Source organism: Neopelma chrysocephalum, unplaced genomic scaffold (assembly GCF_003984885.1).
Source record: "Neopelma chrysocephalum unplaced genomic scaffold, ASM398488v2 Primary Assembly neopelma1_70, whole genome shotgun sequence".
NCBI lineage: Eukaryota > Metazoa > Chordata > Aves > Passeriformes > Pipridae > Neopelma > Neopelma chrysocephalum.
In genome coordinates, this window is record NW_020897730.1 from 2,622,994 (window position 1) to 2,643,084 (window position 20,091).

Sequence of the window (20,091 nt, forward strand, 5' to 3'; positions counted from 1 at the left end):
TTTGTTTCAGTTTCCTCCCCACCTGTAGGTAAGTGGGAGTTTGTTCTGCCTAAGAACACAGTGAATTCTGTCAGCCTGAATCCCAAACCTCGTGCTGAGATTTGTGAGGCACTGTTAGCAAAAAGCAAAAAAATATGACTGCATCAGTATTGAGCAATTACATATTAAAAAAAGAATGTTTGTTTCTCTGTTGCCCTTGTATTTTTAGCCTTTTTTTTTTTTAAACCCTGCATTCATGCAATTTCTTAGTGTCTTTTACTGTTTTATCTCAGCCACTGTAGTGAAAAAGAAACTAATTTAGGTTCTATTTAGTTCCAATGGATATCTGAGTGCAGATGTTATTCACACATCTTAGGCATATCACTACATAAGAAATAGTGTAAAAAACCACTTCTAAGTGGGCCCTTATGTGCCCACAGTTTAAAGTTTCAGTGTACCTACACATAAAGCTTTTCAGCCCAGGTAACTGTTTTTCAAAAGTATAAAAGCCTCATTCCTTGCCAGCTACTGTACAAAGCTGCACAGAGCAACACTTGTAGCCAAGGAAGGAAAGAGGAAAATATAAGCATCTGTGCCATTAAACACATGACAAAAGGGTAAAAAGTATCAACACATGCAACATTTTCCTGTTTAAAGAAAATAGATTTCTAAGTGTTGGAAGAGATGGTGAAATGGAGATGAAAGAGAAAGTAGGAAAAAGAGCTGGTGAAAGCAACAAATGGACATTGTGAAAGCACGGCTAGGAAAAAGATGCAAGAGAGAGAAAAGACAAGACATGGTGAGAAACAAAGATAAGGCACACTGTGTAACTACAGATCAAGACAGTGATACATAAACCTGTAGCTAGGCCTCCTTGGAGGGAAGAAAAGCTTGTTTACTCATAGGGATGCAGAGAAAAACCTGATTATTTTTCTCTGATGCAATTTTGCGGTTTAATCTTGATTTCTTGTAAATGTCTGTGTTGAAATCCTTCAGCAGAACATCAAAATTTGCTCCTGAACTGTAAAGAAACTGGCAACAGAACAGGAATTAGGACAGCCAGTTCTGAAGAGTGATAGGCTGCAATCAAGTAATGAGTCTGAATTTAGAAAAGGAATGGGATTCTGCCAGAAATACAGGGGGTTGCCCCCAGACCCTTTCTTTGTAGCTGTCTTTATGTTAACTAGTTTGGCAGACCTGCAGGAACTGAGGCCTGTATGAGCTCAGTTTGAGCAGTGGCAAGCTTAGATAGGGGTTGTCTTTGCAAAACCCAACCTAGAAATCACAGCTCAAAGTGAGACCAGCACTGGAACCCAACCAGGCATAGGGAGAGTTGTTCCATAGTACTGACTTGCATCACCTTGAATCCTTGCCAAAGATTTAGGGATTTCAATGCCTGTGAGCTACAATTCTGCATGAATGACTGGCTGGATCTCTGGATTAAAGGCCTCACCTCATTCCAGATAAATACTATTTGTAATTTTATTCCCACTAAGATTCCTAAAGAGGGATGTCTGTAACACTGTGGAAGAGAATAAAATAGAACCACCTGAAAACCTGAAAGCAGGCAAGGATGGAAGCTCAGCCCAAACATTTCACTTACTGGTTCCCCTTAGACAAGATGAATTTGGCTACTATTCCCAATATTGTTGGAAAGGCTTATATACCAAGCAGCCATTCAACCAGTCAAATAACAGAGTAATTTATAAATTAATAGAGCAAGGAGTTAATTGTGCAATGAACTAGTGAGTGATTTCAAAAGGTGGATGAGGAATCCTTTCCCTCTATTATTTCTATAATAATGAAATTATGGTTGTCCATCTGCTCTTTTTACCTTTGAGGAAGGGTTTAGTCCCAGCTTATTTTGTTGATGATAATTAGAGTTTCACGTCACTGACCATCTGGAACAGGAGATGTGAGCACTGGGAAACTAACCAAACTTGCTATTAGCAGGAACTTTAAAAGAGCTTCTTTCCCAGAATAGAGGAAATCCCACATAAAATGTTTGTGTCATTTTTTAATAAAGCTTCCTTTCTTTTTTCTCCATAAGCCTTACAGTAAAGGCCAGAGTTATGCTTAAATTGGGAGGAAAATGCTATTGAATTTCTGTAATGCTTGTTAAAGCTGGAATTTCAGCATGAAAATGGAAACTCAGAATGTTTTCAGGAGGTAATTCTCCTTACTATATTCTTTCACATTTCATATTTCATATCCCTTTTTCCAGTATTAGCACCACATCAAAATTTTACTTCGTATCTACTTTATACACACTAAAGGTCTTACTTGCTACTGTATTGGCTCTGCCTGAGCTGGAGTTCATTCTCCCCACAGAGCCCTCCCAATGCTGGGCTTTGCCCTGGTACCAGAGAGGTGTTGATAACACAGCAGTGCTTTGGCTGTGGCTGAGCAGAGCTGGCACAGCGTCAGCGCTGCCTCTCCAGCATCCTGTCCCTCCGCTGCAAGTGGGCAAGGACACACAGCCAGGACAGCTGACCCAAACCGACCAAAGGGATATTCCACACACGTGACGAGCTCGGCAGGAACAGCACAGAGAAAGGAGGAAGGGGCAGGGGAGGCTTTTGTTACTGTGTTTATCTTCCAGAGCAACTGCTACACATACTTGCTACAGATACACATGCTCTGCTTCCCGGGAAGTGGCTGCACATCACCTACTGATGAGAAGTAGAGAATAAATATTTTGTTTTCTTTTGCTTCCACACACAGCTTTTGCTTTAATAATCTGCCTTTACCTCGACCCATGAGATTTTTTACCATGTTATTTTGTTCCCTCCACTCCATCCTGCTGAGGACGGGAGAGTGAGAGTGGCTGGCTGGGCACCTGTCATCCATCCAGAGTCAGCCCACCACAGTTACCTAATTGGGTCTGGTTTGTTTGTGCAATTTATTTGAATAGGCAGCCTTCAGTTGCATTCTGCTAAACTAGAATATATTTCAGTGAGTAATGTTATAGAGAGTGCCCTCAGGGACGTATGAAAATGTAGCTTAGCTCAAATCAGCTGGGAATGTCTGTACTTGTCACACCCAATCAAATCAGACTAGCTGCAGGTATCTCTGTCCACTGATACACAATCAGACTGATAAGATTTAAGATCAGAATTAAGAACACTGCTTGCAGTCCTTGCAAATCACATCTAAGGGGCAATTATTTAGCCACATTTTCCCTACAAATGACCGAATTGGCATCAAAGCTTCTTCATTTCAAAGATTTCTATTGGGAACTCTTTAGAACTGAAGTACAGCCTGGGATGAGTCAGCTTGTTTTGTGAGCTCTTCCAGATGTTTTTTCTTGTCCAAATAACCTTTCTCTAGTGAATAAGACAGATTTTTCTGAGACCAAGATAATTTCATACAGAGTCTAATTCTACTTACAGGGACAACTCCCTTTTAGTTTGAAATGATAATATGATACTATTTCCCTTGAAAGGTTCCAAAAGAAAGCTCATTTCATCCTCTCTGGATGAGATACTGTACATAAGACTCTGTCTGGTTCTTGCAGTAGATCAACATATTTTTCAAGTCTCCTGGCAGGAAAGAGAGAGGAGGAGTGTGTATTGGAAAGGTGAGGGACAGCCTGCCATTTTATTTGCTGGGTACCCACCAATACCTATTCACTGCCCAAATCCTTTCCAGAAACACACTATTGAAGAGCACAGCTATCTCAAAGAGGCAGAGGATTTGTGACAACAGGATAAACTCCATAAAAATTCTGTTTTTCTTTGGAGATCAGGCTATGATTAAATGAAAGGATCCTGTTCTTAGAATGGACTGCATGTTTTCAGTGGCTACCCAGGAACACAAGGAAAGGCTGAAGTCTCTCATGATCCCTCTGTGAACCCCTCCAGAAGCTGTGTGCTACAGTTCAATTGGAATTTCATCATTCTGACCTGCTCTAAGCCTTTTTTGTTTTTACTAAAAACAAAACTGCTTCCCACTGCAAGCCTTGATCTTTTAAGACTCAAATCCTTAAGCTACTGATTCTGTTAGAACTGACAAAATTCTCTACAAAAGTCTTTTGCATGTGTGTATGTGCATATATATATATACACTTCTGGGTATATGGGGAATTATCCATAGAGCACGTCAAGATAATGCAAATGTTATCAAGTACTCAAAATTTACATAATGCCCCAAGATTTTCATATCTTACTGAAGAGGAGTTGAGAGGCGCCTTTTGTAAACATTTTAATCAAATGTAATTTTTAAGTTTATTTTTTTCATACACAGAAACCCACCTCTCTCCATACCCAAGACACTACTTTCAGAGTGCATGTTTCACCTTTTGAATTAGGAACTTTAATGTTTTCAGGATATATTTTTGTCACTTGAGCAAAGAGAATAATTGATAACAGTAGCATAAAGCTGCCTTCCTTCAGTGCCAGGCACAGCAGAAGAGACTCCATACCTCTAGCTACTGCATTTCACAGCTACTTAAACGATGAGACTCAGCAAATATCTTTTCTTAGAATTTATTCCAATGGTTATGGGCCTTTTGTATTGCTCACAGTTTCTTATTCTTTCTCTCTCCTTCATCTGTTCACAATCTCTATCTTGCTCTACCCATTTCCCTGAATTGCATGACCTCCTGCACTTCTTCTGCTGCAGTCACCAGTCCTCAGCTCTCCCATCTGAGATGGAAAGAAATTATTTCTAGAAATGAGCTAAGACTGGAAACTCTTAACCCAATCTCCTGCATTCCCTAAAGCCAAGAGATACCCTGACTTCATTTCTGCTACACACATCTCTTTGCTACCCTTCTGACTATGTTGGGACAAACAGAGGAGGTGATGAGGACAAGAGAGAGAGATGTGACGGTTCTGAAGTCTGGGGACACAGCAGCTGGCAGAGTTTGGGGAGCAGCAATTGCAGGAAAAGAACATACATTTTAGATGTCACATGCCTAATACAGATGAGATCTTATAAGATTTTTAGTTGATGAAGTTTATCAGATCTCCACTGAGATTTGTCATCTAAACATTTCAGAAACCTTAAAAATTTGCACGATTTTGCCACATTTTCACATTTTGAAAGATGTGTAAGTAACAGATGGGTAATTTCCTCTTTCCTCCCCTTAGAAATGACAAGTCTGAATTTCAAAGTGATACAGTGAGAAAGCTTAGTAATTATGTGGCTGTAAGGTTTCTGTCCAAGATAAGCACAAATGTGTTCTCTCTATACTGGATCTGCAAAATGCAAAAAAAAAAAAAAAAAAAAGAAAGGTCTTCATGGAAATTGCAAATGGAACATGGAAATGTATCCTCAATGGTGGCATTTTGGCAAAGTCACAAGTGGTAACTGAAAGAGAGGAAACACTCAGGGTAGCAGTTGTGCAAGTGGCCCTGAGAGAGGAAAATCTGACAATGTTTCTTCATTTCTACTGTGTTGAGGGCAATGGGACTTATGAACATTTCCTGTAAAGACCACTGTACCAAAGAAAGAAATCCAGGCCTTTTATCAGATTGCTCTTAATGCATTAGGTACTTTGATTTTCCCTAACTAATTGCTAATTATAATGATCTACATATGCTGAATGTAATATGCCTATGTGTATGTTATTTGAATTCCTAATGAAAATCCACCACATTTCTGGGGAGACCTAGTGACATTAGAATTTGGATTTTTAAAAGCAAGGTTTAAATATAATTAAAACTTTGAACAAAGTAGCATCCCAACAATACACTGAATAAACTGATATTCATATTTTTCCCCTTAGTAATTTCTCCATTACAAAGTCTCAAAAAAATGAAATAATTTTCAAACCTAAAGCATTTTCAATTTGTATCCCCATTCATTTAATGTTTACTTTATTTTCATTTAAAAGTAATCAAACAGTTCTTTCTTTCTACATTGTTCTGCTGATCTGTAGCAAGCACAGCCAGAAAAGAGAGTGAGAGAAATGAGAATAATAGAATGCCTAGCAGGCTGCTGTGCCCTGCCTCAGACACACTGGGAGAGGGTTACAGCTAGATGAAAATATTCCTAAAGAAAATGTGTCAGCCTCCTGAACCATTTAACAATGTATATCTTCTTTATTACAGCATTTTTATTCCTAGAGAGTAATGTTAAAGGTATTTCTAAACTCTCGTTTTAGGGTGTTCAGTTTTACATTCTATTTTAGTGTTAGCAGGACTCAGCCCATAGCTAGGAGAGTGTTTGCACTGCAATGATAGAGTGAGGTGAATGCAAAAGTTTCTGAGCCAAGACTCCTACATTCTAGTAATTATGAGGGTAATGAAGCTAGTCTGAATTATTTTCATCTTATTAATAGCTGTGTTTAAGCCTCATAGAACTGCCTGTCTGGGGAAAGTATTTATTTTTAAACTAAGTGGTGGAAATTAGCGTGTTATACTAAATGTTTATCCGAAACTCAATGGAGTCTTTAAAAAGCCAGAAGGAAAAATTGTCTGTTTGACTGCCTATCATTTTTGTGAGATTTTCCACAGTGCATTGGATAGGCCAATAGCATATACCTTAATTTTAAACAAAGGAAGGTGTTCCTTAACTCTTTTAATCTTATCAGTGATAAGTAGTTCATGATCAGCTGGCAGTTGTGTGTTCAAAACCTTAGCATATGCACTGATGAATAATGCATTCTTATCAAAGCAAGAACTCCCATCCAGTATATTTGTATAAGGTCTCTTTGATTAGGTGATTTATATTTAGGAATTTGGGGGGTTAGGATTTTATTATCCAGATTATTTTCAATATTTTTCATTAGCTTTTAAATTATTCTTTAAGTGGCATGTGCTTATGCAGCAAGGCTTAAAGTTGACTTATCATTTGAAAATTCTGCTCTAAAGATAAAGAAATACAGACTTCAGGTGTTTTGAGTATAAAATCCCCAAAAATGGAAGTCAGAGCTATAGAATGAGTGTGTGAATGTATGTGTGTTTTCTGATTATCTCTTCTTGCTATAATCTTCAAAGATAAAGAGAATGTTTTAGTATTTTGATTGCCTTAGAATTTGGGGCTGAAATTCTATCCACATTAACTTCACTGGCTAAGTGGTGATTCCTTCTCCTTGTTTTATTTTACCACGAGCGATCCCCCAGAGTAAAGCATATTGGCAGGTGTCATAATCACCACTGACTCAAGGCTTGAGGAAAACAACTTCCACAAGGTTCAGCTGCCACGTCTCTGCTCTCAGCAGCCCCAAGCTGCTGAAATGAACCCCTGAGGCTGTGGGTAGCCCGTGACAGTTCAGAATGGCTTCAGCCAGAGCAACCTTTTACAGCTCCCAGGCAAGGAGAAAAGGTACAAGACAGATGCAAAGCCACCTTTCAGCCCATCTGCCATCCTGCCCAAGTCCCATCCTCTGACAGACTACACAGTCTGCCTCCAAACACCTCTCTTGCTCATGCTTTGTGCAATTGCTTTCCAGTCAGCATTTACTAGAGATAGAACTCTAAACTCTTTTTTTTCCACTTTGAAATAAGTCTGGATCTAGTCCTCTATCACCTTCTCAAAAAATCTATCTTTAAATAGCTTTTTCTCTAAAGAGACTTAAATGTACTATACTTTCTGAGCACAGTGGATTTTTCCAGTGGATTATTATTAGTACATGTTGGGACTTGTTGGATTACACTTTTTTTGCAGAGCACTGCCCAGTAATTTTGTTTTAATGTTCTAACTTTAAAGGTATAGCAGAGTTGTTAAAGAACTTCATGCTACAGAGTAGTAAGGCAGGAAGCAATAGGTAATACTGAATTTTTAAAATTTCAGCCAGAGCTTGGATAAATGAGGAGAGCCTCAGGCCCACTTTTCTCCTACAGGAATATTACTGACATTCTCTATGCAAGGCTGACCAGCTTTTCTGGCAAGAGAAGTGCCTTTCCCTAAGGTGAAATTTCATTCTGTTCATTTGCTATATTTGGGTCAGGAACAGAGACCTACAATTCAGAATATCCCTAAATCCCCACCCTCAGCTCCAGTATATCAAGAAAACAAAACATGTTACATGTTTTGTTTCTGACATTATTACTACCAACACCAGAGCATACAATTCACATCTGGATTTATTTTAGACTTTCTCATAACAACAGCTGCATTTCTTGTCTTCACTTGGATACATTTTTAAAAATGAAAATTGCCATGGCAACAGCTGCAACCATTTATTATAAAGCAATAGAAGTGGAACTAATATTTGTGAGAGAAGCTTTGTTATCAGGATAGTATTTCATTCAGACAATGCCCAAGTCATTTTTCCCTAGCTGTTTCATTTTTTTCTAAAATATAGAAAATATTTTCAATAATGAAATGTAGGTGGGATTGAACAGCTCAGGAGATTAAAAAGATTTTCTTCTTTAGATTACGGGCTCATCTCAAATCCAGATTAGCAAGAGGCAAAAATTATCATCTGTCTGGTGGGCACATGAAAAAAATTGATAAGGGTATCGAGCTTTGAAAATCCCATTCCCATACCAGCTCTGTTCCCAACTGAAGCACAGGAGCAGCAGACTGAGTACACAGGGTGTGTCTTCACTGGGGGAAAAAATGATGTGACCCATCCTTGGGAAGCGCTAATGTCTAATGCAAAGGAAAATTTCATAGGCAGCTTGCAATGCTAACACAAAAAAGAGTTCAAAGAGAACTCTCCTTTCCTCCGTGTCACCTGCAATGGACTGTGTCACCTGAGATAGTTGTTCCCCTCGTAACATGTGGATAAAGGGGGACGTTTGGCACCGACCTCAAGGTTACATTGCTCCAAGTCAGGATTGAGGAAGGGTCACCTAAGGTATGGTCTGGGTACATTAGAAACCACATGGCCCATTTTGTTTGCATCTGTTTACAATATTTCTCAGAGCATTAATATTGTTTAAAAAAATCTCCACAAGGGTCTGGGTACAAGATAGACAAATTGTACTCCAGGTATTGAAAAGCTACATGAAATGCAGATTTTTTTCCTATTTAAGTCCCTTCTGACTATGATAAAATCTGTTTTGCATGCACAGGTTATACAGGCATGACACACCATGTTGTGGACACATACTAAGGATCACATTTCTTCCTATTTATTACACATTAGAGAGTCTTAGGCAGGAGTGAGGGACAACACTGAAATAGAAAAAACTTCAAACAGACTTTCTTACTCCTTTCACTCTAATTTCTATGGGATTCACTGTACCTTATCTTCATCAATTCACTCAGCATCAGGCCCCCCAGTGTACTGCTCTGTACGCAAGTCTCAGGATCTTCCTAAGCAGAGGCCACAGAATAAAAAAGTTTTTGAATATTAAATAAGAACCTGCTGTAATAGTTCTTCCATTGATCAGCTAAGCAATCTGATATTGACCCTCCGCCCATTTGTTCAGGTTCATTCAAGGGAATTTCAAGGAAAATTATAGTGCTGTTTAACCAGCTAAGTCTCAGGGAGAAGTTGATTTAAACCCTGGAGTAGGGTGAGTTGAGCAGGGCTGTGAATTTGTGAAGGATGAGAACCAGCTATTATTACAAAAGGAAGGCTGCTGTTCATCCCTGGTATTTCACACCACACACAGGTGTAGTGAGTTCTGCAGTGTCGTGATGATGAGTCAAATCCTAAATGAAAGGAGTACTGTCTGGCATAAAATATACATAATTTTCTGTTATCTCAATCTTAAGATGCTCCTGAGAAAAATCATGGGTTGTATGATTCTGAGAAAATTACTACTCAATAAAGGTTTAGCACAAACTGGTTTAGCTTAATCTCTGCTAGTTACCCACAAGGGCAAAGGATTTTTTCATGGCTAACCAAGCTCCTTAAAACCTCCCTTAAAGTGTTGGGGTCATATTCTGCTTTTTTGTAACACCGGTGTAAATCTAGAACAACTACGTTGAATCAGTGGAGTTGCTTCAGATGCTCATCATTGTGACAGTAATTTGAGGCAGTTTCTCATCTAGAGAACTGCAGCAGAATGACAGTAAATCATAGTCATTTCGTGGTGATCTGCTGCAGCATCCTAACACTCCATGCAGGCAACCACCAGGCTACATCATTTTATCAACAGGGAGGTAGAGTCCAATTGACGTAGATAAATGTCATATTTGTTTGCAAGAGTACAGTCACTGCGAAAGACAAGGATAGTTGAAAGGCTTCATCATCTCATCCTGGAGTTATCCTAGAAATTTTAGTACAAAAGGGGAGAGTTAATTAAGACCACCCATCCTTCCAGTAATCACCTTCCCTACCTCTTCTGGACACATCAGTCAGTGTCTCATTAGCGTGCTCTGATGTTCTATTCTTTGCACTCTGTGTCTGTAGAGTAAATTAAGTCCCATAGTACCATGTTTTGCCACTTTTGCACAAATAAAGCTGAGATGTGGATCGAATTAGGCCTCCAAGAGCACATTAAACTTGCCTATGCTGACAGAACACTTGAAATTACACATTGGTTTGATTTTTGTCCTTCAAGAGTGATATATCATTTTCACTGCAAATCCTTACTCCAGGGTCTCATCACCCTGCACTAATGGTAAGAACTGTCACGTAAAGAGAAGGTTCTGTAAAGGTTTCTGATAAATATTTATTAGCTCTGTTCTAAGTAACTTTGAAGGCTAGTGGCTCACAAGTCAAGGAATTGAAAGACAACACAAAGGTGAAGAATGCTATAATGAGGGAGAATAATGTAAAGCTCATAGGAGATAAAGATCTGGCTGTATATGAAGAAAGTAAGTGCTGCACACTATCATTAGAGAGATACAAATCCTTAGATCATGTTACCAGTTCAGATGGTCGGGTCTAGAAGTGCAAGAGCTGGGAGTGGACAATCGCTCTCAACTCAGATGTTGGGGGTAGGGAGGCAAAAAGATTGCTTAGACTCACAGACAAGCATCAGCAGTAGTGTTAACATATACAGAACATCTAATTCCCAAAGTGGCACAATTATCATGATCAGCAGTTTTTGTTCAAATAACATAGAAATCTATTTGTTTTTTCCTCCAGATACTGACAGGAGAATTTTTTCCTTGTTTATTGTTTCTTGTTAACTCAGAAGGTCGGTTGTTTGCATCTTTAACAGTCATGTTTGCTATGCAGAAAAAAAAGTATATTTTTTACAGTACTGTTCTAATTTGTAAGTTCCATTTTGCAAAAGCATCAGTGATTACAGAGAGATCTGCAAGGCAGAGGAGAAATCCAGCTCTTCATATTAACACAAAAATAATTTACTTTTATATTTATCTGTTCCTTGCTGATTGATTCTTTGTTTCTACTTTCTTAGCACTATGTGCATCTTCACAGTTGATGAAGCCACTAAGAGCTCCCTAACTGGGAGGGCAGACTTCAAGCTGCTCTAGGTACACAGGCATTTCTCTCCATGCAAAGTTTGAAAAGAATGGAAATTAAACAATGAGCTGGATTACAGTCGTGATATCCAAATGGGAAAGGATCATTTTTTCAGGCACAGAACTGTGTAATTTATATGCCTTTTGATATCATCAGCTCATAAGTAAGGACAGTCAGGCACAGAACAGAATGCAGCACGTGCTGTCACAGGGACCCACTATCAGCCATCTGCTTTCTGCTCATGTGTTTCATTCCTCTCAAAGATATAGGACAGGAAAAGAGTTGTCACTGGAAAGTGAGTATGATCAAATAGGTTTATGAAAATTAGACATTTAGAAGCAATAGCAGTCATTTGAGAATGACAACACCAAGCCACAGATATATGCAAACATATTTGACTATTAAAGCCTTAGTTTTCTTTTACACAGATTTTAAACCCAGGTTTTCTTTCTGTCAAAGATAAAAACAGGATGGTGTTTGCCTAGAACAAGGTAATGAGAAGTTAAGATGACAGCACATACCATTTCTCAGATGCACAGGGGTAGAGAAGCTCCACCCCAGATCACAGATGACTTTAGGTTTGAAATCTCTCAGCCTGCAGCCCCATTAGCTCATAACTCATGGTCAAAAGTGTCGTCTCGCACCTCCCGTCTGTGTGTCTTTAGTGACTACAGGTCTGTAGGGACTGAGTTCTGATCAGGATCAGAAGGAGGGGGTGTGTCCAGCACCTCTGTCAGGAGGGACTTGCAGAGGTTTACCCTGGACACCAGAGTATTTGGGTTCAACCCCATCGAGGTGGGTGAGTTACCAGGTACTTTTAAGGCAAAGGTGGTGGAATTTTCAGGGCAAGAATGGGATCACCGCAATAGATGGTTTCCAAGGTTCCCTAAGGAGGTAGAGCAGGCTTCCTAAAGGTAATGGGTAGGGAGGCAGAGAAGGAGGAGGGAGAATGACAGATTTTCATTTTGGGAGTCGCTGAGAACTAAGATCTGCATTAGGGAAAGTCTACCTGGAATTACACAAACTACTTGTCCTTTTCTCTGACAAACTGCTGCCATGTGTCAGCTCAGGCCTGAACACAGAAGAAAATTGAAAATACTTACCAGTGTAAAAAATATTTATCATCAGCTGCCAAAAATGACTCCTGATGAGCTAAACTGATTTCTGATTGCCCAAGTGACAGCACAGAGTCACTCAAATTCTGCAACTGCTGTGTAATGCTGCTGACAACTGTAGTAAGCTACACAGTTACATCAGCTCTGAGAATGCTTTGTGTCACCTAAAAAGGAGCCTGAATCCATCAGTAGAATAAACCTATGATTTTTTATGTTAAGTGGAAATCTAGCAGTCTGATTTCCTTCTCCTATTTTCATGCAGATAAATGGGAAAACAGGTTTTCCATAGGGTCTGTGACAGCTTTACCTTTCCAGCATGGATGCTTTGACATATGTCATCAGCTAGTCCCTTTGAACTTATCACAAATCCCTTTGGAGAAAAGTTTCCATAAACACTAAAATCTCATATACAACAACAGTAAGTGCTAGTGTGGTTTAAAGTCATCAAAATGAAATGTTCCGTAAATAGTTTATAGAGTCTGGAAAAGCCTACAAAGGAACAAAAGTAAGGTCAGAAAAGAGAAGAAGCAAATAAACCATGACACAGAGAAAAAGGAACAGAGTGTAATCCAAGATAGAAAATAGTTCCTAAAATAACTGCTAGACCTTTTTCTAGAATTAAAAGCAATAGTACTAATAGCAGTGTGCTGAAACCAGGTTGTCAATAGAATAAAACCCATGATGTACTGTGTTGCCAAGGAGAATAAACTTTTGGATATCCAGAAAAATGAAAGTTCAAACACTGGCCACTCCAGTAGCAATCCAACCACCAGTACCTTTTTTTTTTTTGCAGCTCTTACACACATATCAATAGAAATATGTGTATTTCTGTGAAATCCATATTTCAGGAGCCTTAAATATCTAAAAATATGCAAATATCGTCAGGCATATATTCCAGAAAGACAGATTTCCTTCTACAGAAGGATGTTTAAAAGATTCATCTGTGTTCTTTTAGTGCACCTTCTGTGCATTTGCATTACTTATTGATCACTGTTTCAAACACATCTGAAAAATACAGTGTTTGTTGTTGGAAATTTTCATCTAGAGGATCTCCATGTATTTGCCTCAAACTACTGTTACAATTGGCTGCCTAAAGTCTTCCCACACTGGTGTGTCTCTGCTTTGCCTTAATTGTCTTCAAACCTTGCCTGCTTCATACGTGCTTTCGTTGGCTTGGCACACTCACGTCCCAAACCTCCTCATTTGTTTTTATTTTTATAGTTTATCTACTTGCTCTTGCTGTCTGAGGAGCTCTTTTGTAAGGAAGTCTGGAAAGCTTTACCAACTTAAAACTTGCCAAGAGAAGATGTAGGTGTCTGGTGCCATCCATGGGCTTTCACTTCTAGCTTGTAGTTCAAACACTCATACTGTGGGCAAATTACAATTCTGTCTTTTCAGCTTTCTTCTAAGAAAACTATATAGTTAAAAAGTTGTGTGGGAACAGAAATCATTCAGTTCAATCCACTTCTCTTAAAGATCCAAGTTTTCTAACACAGTATAGTGACCTACCTTTTTCTGTATAATTATAATGTCAGGAAAAATAACCTTTTTTCCTTCTTAAAAATAACCTTGAACTCTAGAAGCCTTTTTTCTGGCCTGTTTTATTTTTCTTAATTAGCAGCTGATGAAATTGCCATTTAATTCTATAATTATTTATCACCTGAGGGAGATCTCACTTCATTCAATGAAGGTATTTTAAGGAACATCTGACCTTTCTGTATTTTCATGTACTTTTTCTTCACATTATTCCTGATTTTCTTCTGTGCAGTGTTACAAGATAAAGTGGTAAATAGGAAGAAGGCCACTGGGCTAAAGGAAGCCCTTTGATTTAGCAAGTGGAAAGAAATCTTCCTGTCCAAAGATAATTTGCTGTTTGTTTTCATGTTGTTCAAATAGACAGAAGGAGGAAGAAAGGAATAAAACAGTCTGTTTACTGGTTATTTCTAATAAGTGATTCTACACCATTCTATTGGAAAATTTCTGCTGTTTACAAACATTCTCCTTCTGATGCTTGAGTGTATTTTCTTCAGCATATTGCCTTTTTCTAACAGTCATCTGATGCAGGTGTTGCATCACTTTGGCTTATATCAAGAAAAGGAATCTTTTCCACTAGTTAAAGGATAATCCTTAAGAATAATTGAAGATGTAAAAAGGAATCAATTAAGATGTAACTGGAAATGTGACTATGCTTTCTGCTGCAATAGCACTCCTCTCATGCAGACCTTTCGTGTCAGTCCCCAATACAAGTCCATAGAATGAAAGTGTTTGTTGTGCTGAGTTTTCATCCTAACATGATCTTAACAGATGAGGGGAAGGAAGAAGGCGAATAATTAGCGTGGTACAACTGACACAAATTGCCAATCCTTCTATCTGCTTCAAGCAAGGGCAACCACCCTAACTTGCAATTTGTTGTATGAATAAATATTGCCTACATTTCCTTTTTGAAAGCTGTGAAAACACTTAACCCTGTCCAATGTTGTTTGGTCTAGGAAGCACAGAAGAACTGGAAATAAAAAGGCATCTGTTAAATAACTTTCTAATATAGAAAGTACTGGCTAATCCTTGTAAGAACCAGCAAGGAAGCTAAGTATTATTTCTAACTCCAACCTGAAGGAGAGGCAGAGGTTACCAAACTTATGTATAGACAGCCAGTAGAGACTGGGGCAGGTGTTTGTGAGATGCATATATAGGGCATTCAGTGAAGATCCAAAAAATTTTTTATTACTATCCTTCCATTCTATCTCATTGTGGGTGGCAGATAAAGCATGTCTTTGTCATTAATTCTGTTCATTTATTAGTCTCTGAAAAAGGTTTTCTACTGCATTTATTTTGTGCATTCCCTTAATCCACCTCTGACACAAATTTACAGAAATAAACCCTTTTTTTCTTAAACGAGTTCAGCAATTAGAGAGCCTATAAAAACTAAACACAGTTTGAAATTTAGTATCAAACTCTCCCGCACTGCTTATTAATGAACTGCAATCAACCCCTTTTGTAGCAGGCACAGAGAGCAGAGAGCAGAGATGGCAAGTCATGCCAGCACGCCTCTTGAAGTGCTCTCTGAGGAAAAGAAAGAAGAGTAGAGGAACCATAATTTTAATTATGGCTCTCTCCAGTGTTAAACTTTGCAATTATGTTTTTAGGTCAAATAATTGGTTTGGCAGGAAGTACTGGAATAAACAGGATAAAATCCTGTTCTGTTAAATTACAGCTTATATAGAAAAACTGCCAGGTAAATTAGTGTGTATTTTGGATGGTTGAAAGGGTTAAAAGTTAGTGTTAAAGAAGACACATATTCAGAAAAATAAATAATGGATCTAATACAGAATAATGCAAAATGAAAATTTGAAGTAAATACTCTTTGAGCTGCAGGGAAACATGAGTTCTAGAAAGATTTAGTCCAGGAACCACGGTTAGCACAATGAGCATGTGCTGTGTTATGGTGCTTTTAAAAAATCCTGGGGTTTCAGGGTGTATTGAGTAGAAAAATTTCCCAGTGAGAATGAGTCACTTCATATTCATTCCTGAAATAACTATATTAAGAATTGGATGCTTTCTTCTTGTTTGCTTCATACCTGAAAGCTGTTGGTAAATTGGAGGGCAAACTGGAACCCTAATTGGTCTTAATAAAGTCAACTTTTCTTCCTTTAATGTTAACATACTTAATAAAAAGTCATTTAATGACTATAGTTTACATTTGACTATTAAACTTTCACTCCGTGTCAAGATTTTTTTTGTCTTACTTTTTATTACTGAGCATCCCTACCATGGGCAAAGCCCATCAATGTCACCGAACCATTTTCCTCGATTTTAGGCTGAGCTCTCTGAATTCACCACAGTGCTGTCAGCAGTACCAATGGCAAAAAAGATCATTTCCTGATTTATAATTCACTAAGCAAACCAGAACAGCAGCTGAAGTCTCTGTATACTTGTTTGGGGCAAACATCAAAGAACAAAGTGGCTGCTTTGCTGTCAAGATAGACCTACAAGCTTTAGATCTAACAGTCCTGGTTACACTACCAAATAGTTCCAATTTTATATAACTAGCTAAAGCAAAGCCCTCCCTAACAACACAAAATACACTTACTAAATCACACTATAACCATACTCTATCACAGCTGATAGGATTATGCCAGTTTAGGGAATGCATCTGTGGCTTAATATAGTTCTCTACTTCATGTGGGGTCTAAACCAACACATTTTGAGTAGGCCAGAGGTGAAAAACATTTCAGGAATAATCTGAAGGCGAGAGAAACAAAGAACTATGACTGAGCTCTGGTCTGAGAGAGTCACAGTTGAAAAAGGACTGAAAATTTGGATAGCAACATGTTGCTGATTAGCATTTCCTCTGCTAATAATATTTTGTATCCTTATATCAATAGCACTTTCCATAATCAATAATCTCAATAATTTTGTAGTGGTGCTACTCAGCATAATTGGAGAGAGCAGATTTTAGGGCTTAGTTACTTCTGTTGTAGTAGATGAGTATTCACCCCTCATAATTATTGGTGCTCCACCATATGCCTTGAGAAACCTTGTGCCATTTTTTGCAGACTGAAAGCATGAGAACTGTTTTCACATATCTTCATGTCATTTGAATGCAACTATTTAAAAAATCCTTCAAGCAGAACTTCAACTCTAAGCCTTATCTCCAAGTGAAAGACTGCAAAAATCACATTTTTAATATGCAAAAGCTTAAAATACTTACAACTTTTTAAATTTCTAAATTTTTAATGCTTAAAATACTTATCATTTTGCAGCAATCCAAGCTGCATTCTGGAATCCAACACCAAGCTCAGTACATTTTCTTTGACAACTAACATAAAAGACCTACAGTACTCAAAGCAATGGAACACAAAGATCTAAAGTGTTGCTTAATTAGTTTAGGAGGCTTAGAGCAATTTTTCATCTGTTAAATATAACATTTCAACAGGAAAAAAAGACATTCATACATGGAGTTACTGGTGTTCTGGGTAATAATTGACTGGTGGCAAATAACAACCCTGAGACTCTTAAAAATTATTTAATGCACAGTCCATTTGCTTTAGTGGCATCATTTCCTTTTCAAAAATACTCCCGAGGGCTGTACTCGGGGGTGGGATACAGGAGATGACCTTTGACGACTGCAGCAGTTTCTTTCTGGGGGACAACATTCAGCCTGTCCACAAGGTTTCCTATTGCTGAGCTCTTGATATGGCTTCAGCCCTAGTTATGAAGGGTTATAGCAAAAAGGGAACTACTTTATGACAAAACTGCTGCTGCAGGTTTGGTACTTGCTGTGATTTGTGTCCCCCATTTGAGCCTCAGCCACAAAGCTGCACTTTTTATCGAGTATTTGTGAATATGTAACTGCTCCGAAGACACATGGACAATAAATAATTCAAAGTTATCTATCTTCCCTGCAGTTTTCTTATACACCTATCACCTTTTAATGTTTAGTTGGCCTTGTTTATGGCACTTCTAGTATACAAATGTTACTGACTGGGAGCAGACTATTGATTTACAGTGTGATACCTTGAAAATAAATTGGTTGTCCCCATTCTCCATCTGCTTTGCTCTCATCTGCTATTAGCCCAGAGAAGCCTTGGTTTGCATTTTGAGTCCCTAAAAATATTAATTTTCAATTATTGATTCCAAAATTGTAACAATGTGACTGAGTTTGTTATTCCTTTTTCTTTCCCTCTCCCCCATCCCTTTGTTTTCTTTTCAGCTCTATATCCATTTACAGTCCTAAGGAGAATCCTAATGCTTTTGATGCTGCAGCTTTCTTCCAGTCAGTGGGAAATTTCCTGGGGATCTTTGCTGGATCATTTGCCATGGGATCCTCCTATGCTGTTGTCACAGCTTTAATATCCTTTATGGTTTGTTTTCAGAGAGAAAATTTATATATGTTGGAAAAAACACCTGATATCTGAAACTGACCATTTTTAGTTTAAGCCTGAACCTTTTCACTCTAGATTCAAGTCTTTGCAAACCAACAAACAAATCATAAATTGACAGAAAATGTTATTTGTCAGAACCGACAAAGAACTTTATACTCAAATTTCTTTTGAACATTAGGCAAGACTCTGGTCTTTATCTTACTATTTGGAAATGGTTGCATTCAAGGAAAGTGTTTTGAAGTATTTTGAGGTCAAAACATGAATTTATTAAATACAGTAACTTATTTATGAACTACAAGCTAGCAGCAATTATACAAAAATACAAGGGAAACACTACACCATGTCAGTGTGAGTGACAACTTCATCAGTTTACCTAAGGTAGAAATTAAAGGTCTATATCTTGCCCTGCATTTTTGCTTGGGTTTTACAGTTCTTCATGTAAAATGCTACTGTAGAAAGATAAGTGATTTTCATCTTTCTTGCATGGATGCAAGTGTAAACAAATGACAGTTAGCTTATAAAACTGGACAAAATTACTTCCTTTTGCTGGGAAAAAAATATCAAATGCAACCAACTAGGCATTAATTCAAACTCCACAAAAGCACTTAAAATAGCTGACTTCAAAATCTTTTCTGGATTTTCCTCTTTGGGATAACTTAGAAGCTGTGCAGTTGTTCCTGAATTCAACTAGTATAGATGAGTATGGTGGGGGAGCTTTCTTTCTTCTGTCCTTTATCAGGTCAGGAGCAATTTTAGCTTACAAAACTGTCGGGTTTTTATTTTTCCTTAGTAATCTTTTAGCACTTGACAAAATTTACAAAGCTGTGTGAGTTTCCTATGTTGGAGACAGGTCTATTTTTCCTCCTATCCTGGAGTGCCTTCTTATCAGCAGAAGCCGCTGGGCTTACAGGTAAGTATTAAATTTTACTGAATAAAAGTAGTTTTATAATATGCCTCTAGTGTGGGTAAAATGCATGTTTATTTTAGGCATGACATCACATAAAAATTTTATAAAAGCCCATTGCTATATTGAAGATTGTTTCATCTTTAAGAACATTAAGAGACATTGAATAGTTCTTCCAGATGAAGACATATTAGATCAGACTCAAGTTCTCAGTCTTTCTTCCCTAGATTATCCCATCCCTATTAGTCCCACTGCTAATCCAACTATTTTCTGCCCAGCTATAGGACCAAAGATGACAGTAAGTACAAGGAAGCAATTATGCAGTGCCATGTGACTGTGAGACTGTGTGTTCCTCTGCACGCACTGCATGTCCTGGTCCCTTCTTGTTCTTCTCAATTATCAATGACTAAACAGAGGACAGGGCCATCCTCAACATTGCCAGTGGCAATGTACTTATAAAAAAAAAGTCATCTTGTTCAGTGCCCCTCCATGAATATCTTTAGCAACAGGAGAGGCACAGCCATGTCCCAGTGACAGGTGGAGATGTGTGATCTGGTTGTTTTTTCATTAATGTCAGGAAAGAAATGATACAATCACAGTCAGTTACATACCCAGGGCCTCCATTAAAGAGTATACAGAAGTTTAGGCAAAAATTGTAAATGGATATAGTTTACCTACACAGCAACCTACTGTATAGTGTAATTCAAGAGAACACAGTTTGTATGACCCTGATTGTTTTAATGTTTTTGAGGCCGTCACCCCTGAAATCTAGTGCTCTAACTGATGTCAGGGAAAGTCAGGGGAAGAAAGCTGCTTAATGGAGTGATGATGCAGCACATACTTGTTTGTTTGCAAAATTGTTCAAAGCCTTTTGGAGTCAATAGTTATATTTTTATATTTTTACTGAGTTCTCTGGAATTAGCATATTAC

The 20,091-nt window shown here is 38.1% G+C and overlaps 1 protein-coding gene across 1 annotated transcript in view; it reads left to right on the forward strand.

Moving 5' to 3' along the window:
• Positions 1 to 20,091, forward strand: part of SLC9A9 (solute carrier family 9 member A9) — a 184,224-nt gene that overhangs the window by 56,184 nt on the left and 107,949 nt on the right. The window contains exons 7-8 of the mRNA XM_027686117.1: positions 18,086 to 18,224; positions 19,062 to 19,167. Of these exons, the coding sequence (XP_027541918.1) occupies positions 18,086 to 18,224; positions 19,062 to 19,167 (245 nt within the window). The remainder of the gene's footprint in view (positions 1 to 18,085; positions 18,225 to 19,061; positions 19,168 to 20,091) is intronic.